Genomic DNA, 17,675 nt, shown 5'->3' on the forward strand with positions numbered 1-17,675 from the left:
GTGCTTTGATGTGGGCAATTAGTGTAAGTAATGGGCAATGACTGTACTTTTTGAATGATTTTAAATTTATTTCAATATTTTCTAAGTTACGTAAGTTTTAACTAAAAACTGTTAATATACTGTTTAACAGTTTATTTAGTTATAAGAAAAAAGTCATAAATGGTCGATAATTAAAATACTTTCTTTAATTTTTCATCTCAATGTGTTTGAAATCTTTAAGTGGGCAATAGCTATACGGTTTACCCTACTACGTACAGAAGTTTTACTTCACGAAGGTATTTAAAAAAAATTATGCTCAATGTCATTAACAATATTGGTGTAATTAAGCCTGTCTCAAGAGTCAAGCACCATTTTGTTGACAAATGTCAGTGATCGGCACTGCGCCGAAGCTATAGGGTTGACTTCGGTAAAATGATGTGACGTGAGGTGCCAAACTAATATGAAATAAATGATTAAAATACATGATTTAGCATGAATTATCATGAATAATATTAACTACTTATAATAATTGAAATACATGATTTAGCATGAATTATCATGAATAATATTAACTACTTATTTACCTCTGTGTCTTGAGGCAACTTAAAAAAGTAACATTCTGTGTTTTATTTAGGCAGTTAAATACTGCACAGTATTTAGTACACCATTTTCTTCCATCATACACAAGAATACGCGTGCGTGAGTCAATGTTCGCTCGTATGTGAGGCCTTGTCGAATAGTATCCTGTAGTTGGGCCATCGTGCGTGTTTTGTTTTCGATGTAAACTCGCGGAGATGAACAGGCCTGGTCACACTCTTAATACCTACATGCTGCTTCAACTCTAACAATGCCCCTTCTAATGCAGCAGCCGGCGGCGCGTCCAACAGTGGGAAGCGGCGTACGTCGCCCACGCCCAGCGCTCCCATCTATAGAAGCAACCGTGTGAGCGGCACCCGCGACACCTCGGAAGTACTGCTCCAAATATAGACTCTAGTAGCCTCACATTAAGAACCATTATCTCTTACAACCGAAGAACAGCTACACAAAGAACGCCTCCATGCCGCAATATAGGCTCTAGTAGCCTCACATTAAGAACCATTATCTCTTACAACCGAAGAACTGCTGGACAAAGAACGCCTCCATGCCGGAATATAAACTCTAGTAGCCTCACATTAAGAACCATTATCTCTTACAACCGAAGAACAGCTAGACAAAGAACGCCTCCATGCCGGAATATATGCTCTAGTAGCCTCACATTAAGACCCATTATCTCTTACAACCGAAGAACAGCTAGACAAAGAACGCCTCCATGCCGGAATACTTATAGGCTCTAGTAGTCTCACATAAATCACGGGGTGTCGAATTACTAAGAGAACCTGACTGCAAGAGAAATTTTCTAGGTTTTTACCTAATAAAGACAGATTTAGAACCTCTAGCCTCCGTGATCCTTTAATCTGAGTACAGTGTGATAATCTTGACCCAATGCTCCTGGATTTAATAGTTAATGTTGGACTCTTGACCTGGAGCTCAAGATCTATGATCCTGTAGATCAAGGGATCTACTGGTTAGTAAGTGGGTCACTCTCAACTCAGAGGTCCAAGGTTTGACTCCTAGTAGAGTCACACCAAACCTGTAAGTAACTTAATATTCTTAGCAGTAACACTTACATCTTGCTTGAGCTCTAACAATAATGCAGCAGCCGGCGGCGCGTCCAGCAGTGGGAATCGGTGTACGTCGCCCACGCCCAGCGCTCCCATCAGAATCAACAGTCGTGTGAGTGGCACCCGCGACACCTCGGGAGTACTGATCCGAGTATAGACTCTAGTAGCCTCACATTAAGACCCATTATCTCTTACAACCAAAGGACTGCTGGACAAAGAACGCCTCCTTGCCGGAATATAGGCTCTAGTAGCCTCACATTAAGACCCATTATCTCTTACAACCAAAGGACTGCTGGACAAAGAACGCCTCCTTGCCGGAATATAGGCTCTAGTAGCCTCACATTAAGAACCATTATCTCTTACAACCGAAGAACAGCTAGACAAAGAACGCCTCCATGCCGCAATATAGGCTCTACAAGCCTCACATTAAGAACCATTACCTCTTACAACCAAAGGACTGCTGGACAAAGAACGCCTCCTTGCCGGAATATAGGCTCTAGTAGCCTCACATTAAGAACCATTATCTCTTACAACCGAAGAACAGCTAGACAAAGAACGCCTCCATGCCGGAATATAAGCTCTACAAGCCTCACATTAAGACCCATTATCTCTTACAACCTAAGAACTGCTGGAGAAAGAACGCCTCCATGCCGGAATATAAGCTCTACTAGCCTCACATTAAGAACCATTATCTCTTACAACCGAAGAACTGCTGGAGTAAGACGCCTCCATGCCGGAATATAGACTCTAGTAGCCTCACATTAAGAACCATCATCTCTTACAACCGAAGAACTGCTGGAGAAAGACGCCTCCATGCCGCAATATAAGCTCTACAAGCCTCACATTAAGAACCATTATCTCTTACAACCGAAGAACAGCTAGACAAAGAACGCCTCCATGCCGCAATATAGGCTCTAGTAGCCTCACATTAAGAACCATTATCCTTTACAACCAAAAGACTTCCACAGCTGGACTTAGACGTTCCTAAAGGATCTCCATATCATATCAACTGGTCTAATTCATATCCAGGCGCTTCTCGGGACCTTCACCAGGTCCCGGATTATCTAGCCACTCAGGGAACCATCAGTGATTTAATTACCTGACTGTGCCCAGAAAGTTGGCTAAGTATTTTACTTGAGGAAGTGGGTTTTAGTAGACCTCTGGAATCAGTCTCAGTTAGACTCTTTCAACCTGGAGTAAGAGTTGGACACTCTCGACTTCGTGGTCTAGTTTTCGACTCCCAATAGGGTCACACTCTTAATACCTACATGCTGCTTCAACTCTAGCAGTGCCCCCTCTAATGCAGCAGCCGGCGGCGCGTCCAACAGTGGGAAGCGGCGTACGTCGCCCACGCCCAGCGCTCCCATCAGAAGTAGTAGCCTTGTAAGCGGCACCCGCGACATTTCGGGAGTACTGAACGCTTCCATGTCGGTGTATTGTTGCTCTGAGTAAATTCGGTAGCAGACACCGGGACCTTGAATGGGAGAATAAATGGACAGATTAGGAAAAATTACAAAAAGTTACTTATTTTCATTTCCAACGTAAATCTTTTGTCTGGGCACATAAGCCGCACCCATATAGGAGAATAAACAGTCGAACAGTTCAGGGAAATCAGCAAAAAGTGACTTGTTTTCATTCCTAAGGTAACCCTCCTTATTTGAACAACTCCAAAACAATGAAATGAAATGTCTTTATCAATTTTGACCGAGATTTAACTCTTATAAACGTAAGAAAAAGGTGGCCCCTTTACATGAATATATCCTTGGTTACCAGCGCTAAGGGTCAAACATGTTATTGATTAACTTAAACATGTGTTAAGAAGAAACGCCACAACAAAAGTCTTCTGATCATACTTAGGGCTGATTTTACCATCGTCGGATAACTTTTAACTGAAGATTATTCTTAATATAATATAAGAAGTTTATACTTGTCATTTTGACATATTTCCCATACTGAAACTGTCAATGTGCCAGTTATACCAGGAGTTATTCTCGGATAAGAGTTTGGTCGAATCGGGCCTTAATGCGATAACGTTATTTTTCAATTACCTGTTCGCCCCGCTCTTCCTTTTCTTTGGTCAGCGCTTGCTTTTGATATCCAAAATTCTTTCAGCCTTTGCATTTTGGTTGTTGAATCGTAGCTCAACTCTTTGACCTAAAATTAGAAAGAACATCAGGTCTTTATGCAAATAAGACCCAAAGAAGAACGGTCATCTGTGACCCAGGCCCGACAGAAACAAGACATACCTCAGTTTTTTTGTCATGTCTTAATTAGTTAAATTATATATTTTTTATATTCGAAATCTATGTATAACACCAAAATATTACCCTTTGTTTTTGTTCAGGCGTTATACAAAAACTAATACAAAATGCCTATTTATCACCAAAATTGGTAAATGTATGTACCTAAATGGCTATTACAGCTGCTATGGAATGTATCTAGGTGACCTGGAGATACAGCCGTTTGTATAAAGTGCTTATTCCAAACCGAGACGACAAACCATGTAACAGAAATTAATACGTCACCTCAGTGCAATGGAATATGCACTTTATTTCATACGGCAATATGTTTTAGTTACGCTCAATCAATAGTAATTTAGTTACTGTAAATAGTAGGTAATATTGCTTACCTTACCGGAATCGACGACAAATCTGATTCCATCAATAGTGACAGAAGTTTCAGCAATGTTTGTCGAAACTATACATTTGCGAACTCCTTCTGGGGGGTAATCGAACACCTGCAATATTTTATTGTATCAAACAGGATTCAGGGATCTACAACGCAAATGCCTAACTAGGATTGGGATTCTTGACCGGTTGAACCAAACGTAAATGAAGTCAATATAAAGCTTGTAAAAAGAGCGCGAGTCGCTCTCTCCAATTTAATCTCATCCAAAACGCTTTTTTCATGAGATTAAATCCTTTTAACTCACGGTTTATTGTGTGTACCGGTATAACATCTCAACGTTTTAAAAACGCTTTATTTACTAGGAGTGTTCAAAGGTTAACATTTAACCCTTTAACTAGTAGTAGCACAATTTTTGCCATAATACTTGGGACTATAGCTAGATGAAATACGATTTGTAATGACAGAAAATATTCTTCTTTTCCATGCTAGAAATAAAGGAGATTTTTGAGAGCCACAATAGCCGAGCGGTGAAGGGGTCGGACTGGCCGACTCGTGATCCGGGGAACGACGCCGTTCGACTATTTGAAGTGAGCTCACTCGTGACACAAGCATATTTAGTTTAGTACGAGGGGCTAACGGGAGTATTAGTAATTTGTGTCATTTGGTTTGTTGTCGACACGAAAAGAAGAAGAAAGTAATTTGTGTAATAACAAATTACTACTAATCTTAAAAAAAGATTTTACCTTATCTTGTTCAACAAGAGAGAGTCCACTGTGCAACGGCAAGACGATCCATTTCTTGGTCTTCTCCGCATACTGCTGGGCCGCGTCGCAAATGGCCGTGATCTCTTGGACTCCCGACATGAATACCAGTAAGTCGCCTCTTTCGTCACCTAAAAATAGAAATAAAAATAATAATATTTTAAATAGCTATAACCACAATATATCGTGTAGTACCTCCAGCTACGGGACTATTCCCACCACTGCAACTCCTGTGTAGCCAGGATCTACAGCTTGAACGCCAATAAAAACCCAACCAATGAACGTCAAGTTTGTCCCGGGGGAAGTTAAACTGTCATTGGACCCGCAACAAAATAATCAGAAGAACATAGGAGTTAAAAGTTAAGGTTCGACTTCCCTCCATAGCAAAGAGGATGACACTCAAACAAAGGACTCCAGCTAGGTGGAATGATGACTTGCGAAGTCACTGGCAGAAGCTGGATGCGATAAGCCGTCATAGTAAAATGGCACGCGTTATGGGAGCATCGCAATGCCCAGCTGTGGAGTATAGGCTGATGATGATATGCTCGTCACTTCATACGCAATGAAATCATATATAGCAATAAAATATCCAGTCCACAAACCAAGACTTTCTAAAGTCTGACTGGATCACTGGACTGTAGTCATTCCACTAACTCAGGACTGACTGAGAAACTGTTGCATAGGAATCAGATCAATATTTTAGATCAGTAACCAGTTTTTCGATATCTTGAATAGTTTAGAAATAATCGAGTGAGATCACTTATCGTTTCCACCCTGTATAGATGTCGCAGTCGGATTGTATAATCCGCCGTTTTACATTACCACTAGGCATTTTACATTACAGCTCTGTTTTGTAATACGGCGGTTCAACGTTTAGGCGGATTGTCATTGCGATACGTTCTTCAATACGGCGGCCCACGTTAAGCCGCATCGTACTACTATAGATTGTAGGGTGACCATACTTACAAAATAAAACAATGTTAAATGAAAATAAATTTTAATAAGACAGATTTTAAGAATTATTACCTTCGTTACTGTATAAATAATTGTGGGTACTTCGTGCGTGTGTGTAGTTAAGTCTTGTGTAGGGCAGGGAAACCAAGTGATCAACACAAGATTCTAGTTCCAACTCCTTTATTCATAATACCTAACTAAAACATTACAGTTCGGTGTCACGTGTCCGTGCGTGTGTCAATTTGGACATTGAACTTTACAATGCAATTTATTACAAATGTTATTGACACGGTAACCACATTACTCTCCCCCTTTGAAAATTAATTGGCACAATTTAAAATAGAAAAACAATTTAGACAATGAAAATACAAATTAAATAATAATGACGTTTTGATAACAAAAATAAACGAACACAATAAAAATATCGACAAAAAGTATACAATTTAACATTTCATAAAATATAGGTAAGTAAATTGTTAAAAAATCTTACAAACATTTACATACACAAAATGGTTACAACATACAAGATTGATATTTAATTTGGTAATGAAATAACATGGTTATGAGTTTTCACGCACATTTACAATTTTCACTACACTGTTTCACTGTAACGTTTTTAAATCACTCACTTCACAGTCAGGGTATAAACGCGGGGTTCACTTGGGCTTGCCCCTGCGAGGGCAACGATATCACCGCCGGTGTCGCCGTAGCCGGCGCCGCCGGTGTCATCGGGATGCCGTTTGCCACAGCCAACCTTCCAAGTTCTTTGGCCATGGCCCTCCGTCCTCGGGCTATGCATTTCTTGAATATGTAATACGCCGCCAAGATGAAGAATATGAGGCAGATGGATCCCATTAGTATTTCGGTCCTTGTTACCTCAGAAACTGTTGAGGCCGACCCTCCACTGGCCGTTGATTGGGCTTGTGAGACGACTATTTCGTCCTTCGATGAATATCCTCCCATGTTGATAGATTGCGAGCTTGGTTAACAGGTGACTGATTGGTGTCAATGATTTGCGTATAGTGATGAACAATTAACTACAAAATCGGACTACTGGTTTGCTGACTCTGCCGAACTTGGTCACGTGCGGTGGCGTCGTGTGTCCGTTGGCTGTTTTCGTAATTGAGCCTTGCGGTTTTTCTGCAGTCTGTGCAATTTGAGGTTCATCGACATCTTGTACTATGAACGCTGGCTTTAAGCGGTCGATAGAGACAACTGCGATGCGATTAGGCAATTGTATCTTGAAATATTTTTCGTGACGTTCTAATACTCTGTACGGACCTTCATATGGTGAAACCAATGGCTTTTTCACAGCATCTGTCCTGACAAACACATAATTACATGTGTTCATGTCCTTGTACACAAAAATGTTTTGCTTGTGATTGTGGTTATTTGGAATCGGTTTGGTGCTTTGGATGGAGCGCTGTAGATCCTCAACATACGATTCGTGTGAAATGTTGTCATTCTTCTTACTTCCATCGAAGAAAATCCCGGGTAATCTGACATTGGTACCATACACCATCTGAGCTGGGCTTACGTCGCACCCTTGGCGGAGAGTGGTACGCAGTCCCAGTAATACGGTGGGTAACTCCTGCGACCAATCTCTGGCATTTCCTCGTGCAATAATAGCAGTCTTCATAGTTCTGTGCCATCGTTCCACTATTCCGTTGGATTGGGGATGATAGCTGGTGGTCCTAATTTTCTTGATTCCCATTAATTTAGCTAGTGATGTGAACAGATTGGATTCAAATTGACGTCCCTGATCTGTTGTCATCCTGATAGGGCATCCAAATCTTGAAATCCAGGTGTTGTAGAACGTTTTTGCTACGATCTCAGCTGTGACCTCTGGTACGGGTACGGCTTCAGGCCATCGGGTGAATCGATCAATAAACGTGATCACATACCTATTGTTATTAGATATAGGTAGCGGTCCAACTATATCAATATGCACGTGATCAAATCGTGCGGACTCGGGGAATTGCGAAATCGGCGAGTTGTTATGGCGAAAAATCTTTGATTTTTGACAGGATAAACATTCCTTGGCCCAACGATTTGTATCCTGATTCATGCTAGGCCAAAAGTAATGTTTTTGAATTAACTTCCTGGTAGATCTGATTCCTGGGTGTGTGACGTCATGTAATGTACTGAATATTTGTTTACGAAATATGCTCGGTACATACGGTCGCACTTCGCCGGTCGATACTTCACAATATAGTAATTGACTGTTTGTTAAACTAATTTTCTTCCATTTCAATCTGTCATTTTGTAAAAGTTTCATCATTTCGGGATCAGACATTTGTTGCGCTGCGAATTCATTCCAGTCGATCTTATCGGGGAAGTCTATCTGTGATATTCGAGACAGCGCGTCGGCCACTGGGTTCTGCGCTCCCGAGAGGTGTCGTATATCGGACGTAAATTGTGCAATGTAATCCAATTGGCGTAATCGTCTTGGTGATATTTTTTCTTTACATACTGTTTGTTTATTTTTGAACATAAACGACAAAGGTTTATGATCCGTGTATACGATGACTTCGTGTCCCTCACAGTAGCTTTGAAAATGAGATATCGCCATGTAGATCGCTAGTAGCTCCCTGTCGTATGTGCTGTATCCTTGTTGTGTTTGTGATAGAGATTTTGAGAAAAATGCTATCGGTTTCCATTGTTTGTTGACATATTGTTGGAGAACGGCACCGACGCATGTTTGTGACGCGTCTGTCATTAGGGAGAGCGGTGCGTCAGGTGCGGGAGGACTCAGCGCGATAGCTTTTTTCAAACTATTCTTGCACTGGATGAATGCTTCCCTGGTTTCGTCATTCCACTCGATGTTATGGTTGTTATGTTTCGTGCCATTTCCACACATGTATTTATTTAGCGGGGCCTGGTACGCGGCTGCTCTCGGTATGCTAGTTCTGTAGAAATTTAGCATACCCAGGAAACGTTTCAAATCTCGTACCGTCTTTGGCAATGGATACTCATCAATGGCTTCGACTCTTTCAGGTAGTGGGCTTATACCATCTGTTGTAATTTTGTATCCTAGGAATTCTATTTCTGGCTGGCCGAATACGCATTTTTCCATGTTGATGGTTATCCCGTGGTTGTTCAAACGCTTAAACACTTCATCTATGTGTTCCCGATGACGATCTTGAGATTCTGATGCAATCAGGATATCGTCTACGAAGCAGAAAACATAATCCAGTCCACTCATTATCTCGTTCATGAACCTCATGAAGGTTTGCCCTGCATTGCGAAGTCCGAATGGCATACGGGGAAATTCAAATAGTCCAAACGGTGTAATTATTGCTGTTTTTTCTATTTCTTCTACTGGTACTTGGTTGTAAGCTCTTTTGAGATCAATCCTGCTGAATATGTTCTTCTTAGGTAACAGGTAGGTGAAGTCTAACAGCCTTGGAATGGGATACCGATCTGGCTTGGTGATGGCGTTTAATTTTCTATAGTCGCCGCATAGCCGGATACTACCGTCTTTTTTCTTGGCGACGTGTATTGGACTTGCCCATGCGCTTTTGGATGGTCTACAAATTCCAGCTGCGAGCATATTGTGTTCGATCTCGTTTTTTACCAGCTTATACTTGTCGGCTGACAGTTGGCGGCACTTGGATACAACAGGATGTCCTTCCGTGATGATTTGATGGACGACGTTGTGTTTCGGGGTTTCTTTCGCGCAAAATGGCTTCGTGACGTCTGGATATTGTTCTAGAATGTCAGCGTATGGGGTTTGAGCGTTGATGGTTTTTATAGTAGGTATACTAGATGTGGTCACACGTGCGGGTGTTAATAATCCCGTAACCCCGTCAATTATTTTTTTCTGGCGCATATCGACAAGTAGGTAATGTTTATCTAGGAAATCGGCGCCTATAATCGGCTGCTTGACGTCAGCGATGACAAACGTCCATCGATACGGCCGACGTAATCCGAGATCTAGGTCAAGAGTTCGTTCACCATATGTTTTTATTTCGCTCCCGTTTGCAGCGTATAATTTGTATTCATGCGATTGTATTGCTCTTCTTGTTCTCGGGATAACGGATATGTTAGCCCCCGTATCAATCAGAAAACGATACCGACTTTTTCGATCGGTAACGCACAGGCGGCTTGATGGTAGTATAGCGCTGACGTCCGCCTCCGTCAACACTACTGGGAGTTTTCCGACTTCGTCTTCCAGGAGCAGGGTTGTTCGCATTTCTGTGCTTGACCTCTGAATCGGTGGTGGTAATAACACAGCCAGTTAGGACTATTCTGATCTCTTCTTTGTCTGGATCGGGAACGACCACGGAATCTTGAATTAAATCCGCGCCCTCGGCCACGTGTATTAAATCGGCTGTTTCTGAGTTCAGCGACCTCCAAAGACAGTTTGTTGATATGTGACATTAACTCATTTATTGGAAACGCACTTGAAGAGCTTGAGCTTGCTACTTCAGACACTTCATGCAATCTTACGTTTTCCATGATTTTATCGGCAATGGCGGCTAGATTATCCAGTTTCTGATCCTGGCTGACCGTTAAGACCGCCCTGACTGAGCCTGGTAGTCGTTGTAGCCACAAACTATGCAGGGTGGATTTAGCAACATTCGCATTCCGTGCTAATTCTGACATCTTTCTGAGGAGTTGTGATGGTTTCTGGTCTCCCAATTCTATTTCACTGATGAGTTTTTGGAATTGACGCTCGGCAGACTCTTCATAAATAGACAATAATCTTTGTTTCAATACGTTGTACTTTTGCTCGGACGGTGGATTGAGTAACAGGTCGCCGACTTGTTGAATTGTGTCTCGTCCTAATTTTGAGATGACAAGATTAAACTTGCATTCGTCGCCCTGCTTCTGAGGTGCCATGATTGACTCGAACTGTGCGAACCAAAGTCGTGGTATCTCGATCCAAAAATCAGGAATCCTCGCGGTCACACTGATGGATGAAACTTCGGACGCAGTAGTTTGTTGTGCAGATGACGTACTCGGTGCGTTGGGATGCATTCCTTGTTGTTGTTGTTGATACTGGTAAACGCCTTGTGGAGTTGGTATCTCTGGCATCGTTGGCAGTTTTCTTGCTTGATGATGCACTGGAGAAAATCACGTCGGTTGAAAATCACGTCGGTTGAAAATCACGTCGGTTGAAAATCACGTCGGTTGAAAATCACGTCGGGGTCACCAATGTGGGTACTTCGTGCGTGTGTGTAGTTAAGTCTTGTGTAGGGCAGGGAAACCAAGTGATCAACACAAGATTCTAGTTCCAACTCCTTTATTCATAATACCTAACTAAAACATTACAGTTCGGTGTCACGTGTCCGTGCGTGTGTCAATTTGGACATTGAACTTTACAATGCAATTTATTACAAATGTTATTGACACGGTAACCACATAATATATTTGGCTTCAGTATTTTTTTTTACTTATTTATAAATCACAAGGGATAGCCATCTAAAAAAAGTAACTCAAAACAATTAGACTTTTCTAAACATTTTAAGAATTAATTAGATATTTGGCTTTAGTCTTTTTTAGACATTAAAAATGATCAAAGGGAACAGGTAACTCAAAACAATAAAGTTTTAGTCATTTTTTCTGGGTTATTTTTCTTTAAGATAAAATTATCTTCACCGGCCAAAGCCATGATTTCATATTTTTACACTAATAATATTGTGTAGGATTCCGCCGAAGACCAGAATCCATAGCCACTTTGTCCGGCAGCGCCACGGTATTGAAAATAGGAACTAAAAACTGTCAAAGCGGCGGGTAATGACACGCTGTTTTACATTACGGCTAGCCGTATTGAAGAACGTTTGGCGCCGAATACATTCCGGCGGATTTTCATTCAGCCGTATTCAATCCGGCTAAATGTTAATCCGCCGTATTACAAAACAGAGCTGTAATGCAAAATGCCTAGCTGTAATGTAAAACGGCGGATTATACAATCTGACTGCGACATAGACACCATCTTGTGATGTTTTATTTATAAATTAATTGATAATATACTTGCTTGGATATTTGCTGTCAATCAGTTGCATTATCTGCACATAGGGTTGAGGGTCCAATCTGTCATCCCTTGTTGGTTTTTCTTCAATGAAAATTGGCTTGTAATTCAATTCTATGGGGAACAGTCTGCCTGGGACCTGAGGAAAATAAGTTAACCTTTTTATAAACTTTTTAAAAAAAATTCTCAATAGGATCATCCATAAAAATACAACTATGCCCATGTATAGGATTTATATTATGGAATATGTAGTTTTAATATAACAGTTTAGAGGAAGACCCATCAAGCTTTAAATACTGTAGTATGTGCCGTTGTGTAGTTGACTTATATGTTCTTGCCTGAACGAGCTTTACAAAGGACATACACTCATTCTGTGGCTCTATTTAATTCACAACTAGGTATAGCCAAGTGAACTTTACATGTGTGGTGGCTCGCTACTGATCATTTTCAAAAGTTTTGATAGACATTACACAATCGTTATGTGCATGTATACGAACACACAAGTAAAGCTCACTCGCCATCGTGAGTTACAAGAACTATAATTGGAGTGATAGTTATTACATTCACATCTCATTTCAAAAAAAGTAACATACCAACCTGTATTACTACGGCAGATTCAGCGGAAAAATAGCTCTCAAAGAGTTCGATGTTTATTGTCGCAGACATAAGCACCAACTTGATGTCAGTCCTGGTGTGTATGAGGCATTTTAGCACTCCCAGCAAGAAGTCTCCCATGAGGTGCCTCTCGTGGATCTCGTCTAGAATGATGACGTCATAGTTCGGCATATTTTCAGATGACATCTGTAAAATAGAGAAAATATACAGTGTGTCCGGGCATGTAGTGATCAAACTTTAAGGGCGTAATCTATGGACAATTTTATCGGTGAAAATACTTTAAATTTGGGGCTTGACCCATTTCTCGCATATTTACAAGGATTTAAGGGAAATAACTGAAAAAGGTGTGAAAAAAATCATGTTTATTTCTAATTAAATCCATTCTTACTCCCTTAAAATGTATGAAACTTGTGTCTGTTTTCTACTTCTACTAAAAGATAATTTTATTGGCTATCGCATGATATAAAATATTTGCTTATTAATGTTAAGTTACCCACGCTATCACTTGTTTTTGAAGGAAGAGGTGAAAACATAAAATTAAAAACTTAAATCCTTGTAAATATGCGAGAAATGGGTCAAGCCCCAAATTTAAAGTATTTTCACCGATAAAATTGTCCATAGATTACGCCCTTAAAGTTTGATCACTACATGCCCGGACACACTGTATACATAGAGACAAGTATTTTGAAGTTTTGACTTAGTGGAGCAAGAGATTGAGCATTTGAACACATTTGAATGAGTAAAGTAAGTAGGTTGATGTCATAAATCATGACGAAAACGTCTTCAAAACAAAACAATTGTACATGATTTCAGTTCTATAAACTACTAGCGGCCGCCAACGACTTCGTACGTGTGGATCCCGTTTTACCCTCTTAGTGGTAGAGTTTTGTAAAATCCGTTCTTAGTGAGCACTTACATTCTAAAAGGAACCCCCATGCAAAATTTGAGACTCCTAGCACTTGTAGTTTCTGAGATTTTGTGATGAGTGAGTGAGTCAGGCAGTCAGTCGATCAGTGACCTTTGGCTTTTATAAATATAGATAACGAAATATTAGTTAGAAACTTACCTGCCTCAACAACAATCCCTCAGTAATGAAACAAATCTTGGTGTCAGCTGTTTTGCTCTTCTCAAACCGTATTTGGTAGCCAACTTTACTCTCGAACTGAGTGAGTGTTTCATACGCCACTCTTTTTGACAGTGACACACAAGCAATTCGTCTTGGTTGAGTGCAAGCTGAAAAAATATCTATACTTATAATAAATCTGTCATCAACAGCCCTTTACAGTCCACTGCTGGACTATGAGCCTCCTCCACTATAGTGGAGGGTTTTGCCATAATCTCCACGCTTGGCAGGCGGGTTGGAGATCGCAGTTTAAAAGATTGATGTTTTTCAGAGAGCGCTGCTGCCCATTCTCTGTTTGATGTGTAGTCCCTAAGTCGCCTCTTACGACACCCGCGGGAAGAGTAGGGGTTGGTGACAAATGTATTCTACTCTACGCTTAAGTTAGACGCTGGAAATTTGGTATGTAGGTACCTTAGTAAACTTAAAGCTTAGTTACAACAGGATATTGCAAAATTCCCACGGGAACGGGAGTTAGCGGGAAAAAACATTTGTATGAAAAAATCTAAACTGCGTAAAACGGGATCAAAGCGTACGAAGTCGCGGGCGGCCGCTAGTTACAAATAATTGTTATTAAAATTTCTTAGTGATTAGTCGCTTCTCAAATTATTCTTTTAATAAACAACTTGAAAAAATCAAACTTGCCGGGCATCTGCTCTTACCAAGCCATGTAAGCAAAAGGTCGTGGGTTTGATTCCCTTATCAGGCAGTTCGATTTTTTCAAGTTGTTTATTTAAAATTCAATTAATATTTACTTAGAGCACATTTAGTAGTTTAATTTTCAAGGAAATAGAAAAGACTTCTACTATAATTTTTCCTAGCACTATTTTAATAATTCTTGTGACTGCTTATGAGAAAATTTAACTGCAAGCAGGAAGGCAGGATAAGAAAAGGCTGCACCATCTTACTTTAACCGTAACTATAACCATAACAAGTGTTTTTTGTATGGAGTTTAACAGACTTGACGATTGTTAAAGTTAAGGTTAGATGGTGCAACCCAGCCTAATGTATACTTACCGATGTTTTGAAAGCCAGCTTCATGTAAATACTGCGGCACTTGAGTTGACTTCCCACATCCTGTGTCTCCAGCCACCACCACCACTCTTTCTTTCTGAACTGCGGAGACTATTTCATTTCTGTGAATAAAAAAACACCATAATTAGATAATATTGTTTTTAAGATCTTTTGATAAGTTATACTAAGGTTTGTAAGCTCAACTGGCCACATGCAACTCTAGTATGAAAAAAATACCTAAAGTATTCTTTTTATCAAAAAAAGTAGCTATACTTGGGGATAAGATTAAACTTTGTTTCTTCTTACTGTTTTAATATAATATGAGCAACTTTTGATACCTGAATTTGGCCACTGGTAATTCTTGCTGTGCTTTCCTCAGCTTCTTAAGCTTATCAAACTTTTCCTTGTTTTTAAAATCTATGTATATTGATACAATATTTAAAAATGCATCAAATATTTGTTTATTCAACCTTTTCCTATCACGATCATCATTTACAGTATCAAAATACTTTATATTTGTTTTAAAATTAATACAATGGAACTTTGAAAAGGATATGGGTGCACCAATTTCGTTTATTTCAACGTTTTCATCCTCACAAACAAAAATAGGTTTGCCATTTTTCTTCAGAGTAGCTTCATATTTGGTCACAAAAATCCAGAAATCATTGAGACTATTAGCTACAGTATTAGTTCCACTGCTGTATTGTATTATTTTATTTAATTCTCTCTTGTAATCAAGAAAACTGAAGTCTGCTTGTTGTGCCGAAGAAGATGGACTGGTTTTTCTGACTTTAATTTTATTTCTTTCCCGGGAATGAGAACGTCTCCGTTTATATCTATCTCGTCGAGGGCTTGGACTTCTCCCCATTCCTCTAAAACTCAATTAATGAGCATAAATTAAACATAAATTCACAATTTCTTCAATCAAAAGGCACACGAAGTAAACAACGTTTCGAAGTTGACAACTTGACAGTGACAGTTGACAATTTATTGACACTTGACATTTTTGACAACTTCATTTTTTTTTTAAGAAAGTTTTACGGCCCTGGGCACAATTTTTAAAAAATCAGTTTAAAGTTGAATAAAGGTCATAGCACACTTAATAACATGGAAAGGGATCGTAATCGTATCGCCTTTCGCTTAAAGCCTTAGCCTAGGCACAGACTACGGGCTTTTGATCAGTATGAACATGACTGTATGGAAGTGCGCACACAGCACACTATATTGGAAATCGATCCACCAACTAGTATCGGCCAACCAAAAAGTTAGTGGTCTGCCCCTAGGCTTACAACTAGGCTAAGTGTCAACCTAAAGGGGGTCTTTAACTAGCGCGCGTTTTGCCCTACACAAACATTCAACAAAATTGCCTACAAAAAATGTTGAATGTTGACATGTTTTTGTTGATTGTGTAGGGCAAAATACGCACTGGAGACTGGAGATCGGGCTTATCGTAAGAACGTAACGTACAAATCGGCTGTACACTCTCGCCGAGAGCCAATGGACAGGCTGAGTGCGAGGGAGGTTGTTCAGGGGAGCTCAGCGACCTCTCAGGATGTCTCGCTATCGCTTGCTCGCTCATTGCTCCCGTGTTAGCACATGGGGCTGTCAATAACGAGAGTGTACAGCTAGCCTAAAAACGATTCAGCAGCGCCTGTTTGTCACCTCGGCTATACGAATAGGCGCCACGGCACGCAGGGAGTGGAGGCCAGGGCCAGTCATCCGAATAAAAATAAAATGGATAATTGATTATTTTCATGTTTTACAAAGTATTGGAAATAAAAGTAAAACGCGAAAAAAATATCAAAGGAAAAGTAATTTTCTAGTCTGAACTATTTTTTTTTCCGAAGTCTATTGTGGGGGCCTCTCTTTTGTAAAGGCCCAGGTAGGGGGTATTTCGCCGAAACAGTAAATTTTCTGTGTCCAGGCAGGCGAACACATGTTTTTTTATATTTATATGTATAAAACAATTTTTATGGGAAAGTTAATCAAAAGTTTTATTTGTTTTTGCTATTACAATAGCAGAAACTACAAATAATACCGCAGAAAAACTTAATCAAAAGTCGTTTTTCTAATTTCCTTGTTATGTCCATTACTGTTGTTTGCCAAAATGAAGGCACATTATAACAAATTGAAGCGTAATTTCATTCTAATAGCACTCTCTTTATATTTGAGAAACGTTTGGCTATCGGAAAATAAAAACTTTAAATGTCAAATACTTAAAGGAAGGAAATAAAGTGAAGTTAAGTTCTTGTCCGAGTCAAAAGTATAATTTCCCTGGGTCTTCTTTTCGACCATTGTAGTAACGAAACGAAAGAACTTAGAATGTAATGCACTGCACCGTTACACTCGGCCATTTCGTCCCAAGAGGCCATCGAGGCAGGACAGTACTTCCTTGAACAGTTTCGCGACAAATCGCATAATTAGGTCCCTCCATGGGTTTTTGTAGTTGTTTTATAGTTGTACTGACTAACATCTGTTTTGTTTGGATAACGGTATGCGACCGCGTTTTTGGGACAAAGACGCAACTTAGTCATCATCTACCTGTTTTTTGTTGTGTAGACATTTTGATGGTCCCCCAACACTGCATTTTTTGTCAAACAGTGACAAAGTCTGGTATTGGCTTTCTTGGAACTGATCCATGCAATTCAATGCTCAGTAATGTAATCAAATATTTATGTAAACACATTACTAATCATGTTTGTTTACTATATTGATTATTTTGCATCTACCTGTGCTCAACTAACATTTTTTTCTTATGTGAATCTTGTTAATTAGCAAACCGTTACTAGTTCCAATTTGATTTTGAGTGATTTCATTTGGATTTTTAAATATTAAATTAAATTTTGTTTACTAAAAAGTCAATTTCTTTGGACGGTTTTTTGCAGCTAAACAATGGATTAATTTTATTGTTTATTTACATAGATGTAGTGTCTGTAGGGGTAAACCCATGATTTAAATAGTAAATG

At 39.8% G+C, this 17,675-nt stretch overlaps 1 protein-coding gene across 1 annotated transcript in view; it reads right to left on the minus strand.

Annotated features, from left to right (window-relative positions):
- The window catches only part of LOC135079276 (probable ATP-dependent RNA helicase DHX34), a 31,322-nt gene extending 15,654 nt beyond the window's left edge, over positions 1–15,668 (minus strand). Inside the window, exons 1-9 of the mRNA XM_063973891.1 lie at positions 15,048–15,668; positions 14,713–14,831; positions 13,642–13,808; positions 12,558–12,761; positions 11,967–12,099; positions 5,012–5,160; positions 4,270–4,377; positions 3,689–3,794; positions 2,909–3,114 (exon numbers count right to left, since the gene is read on the minus strand). Of these exons, the coding sequence (XP_063829961.1) occupies positions 2,909–3,114; positions 3,689–3,794; positions 4,270–4,377; positions 5,012–5,160; positions 11,967–12,099; positions 12,558–12,761; positions 13,642–13,808; positions 14,713–14,831; positions 15,048–15,577 (1,722 nt within the window). The 5' untranslated portion in view covers positions 15,578–15,668. The remainder of the gene's footprint in view (positions 1–2,908; positions 3,115–3,688; positions 3,795–4,269; positions 4,378–5,011; positions 5,161–11,966; positions 12,100–12,557; positions 12,762–13,641; positions 13,809–14,712; positions 14,832–15,047) is intronic.
- Positions 15,669–17,675: the final 2,007 nt, after the last annotated feature.

Source organism: Ostrinia nubilalis, chromosome 16, assembly GCF_963855985.1.
Source record: "Ostrinia nubilalis chromosome 16, ilOstNubi1.1, whole genome shotgun sequence".
Taxonomy (NCBI): Eukaryota; Metazoa; Arthropoda; class Insecta; order Lepidoptera; family Crambidae; genus Ostrinia; species Ostrinia nubilalis.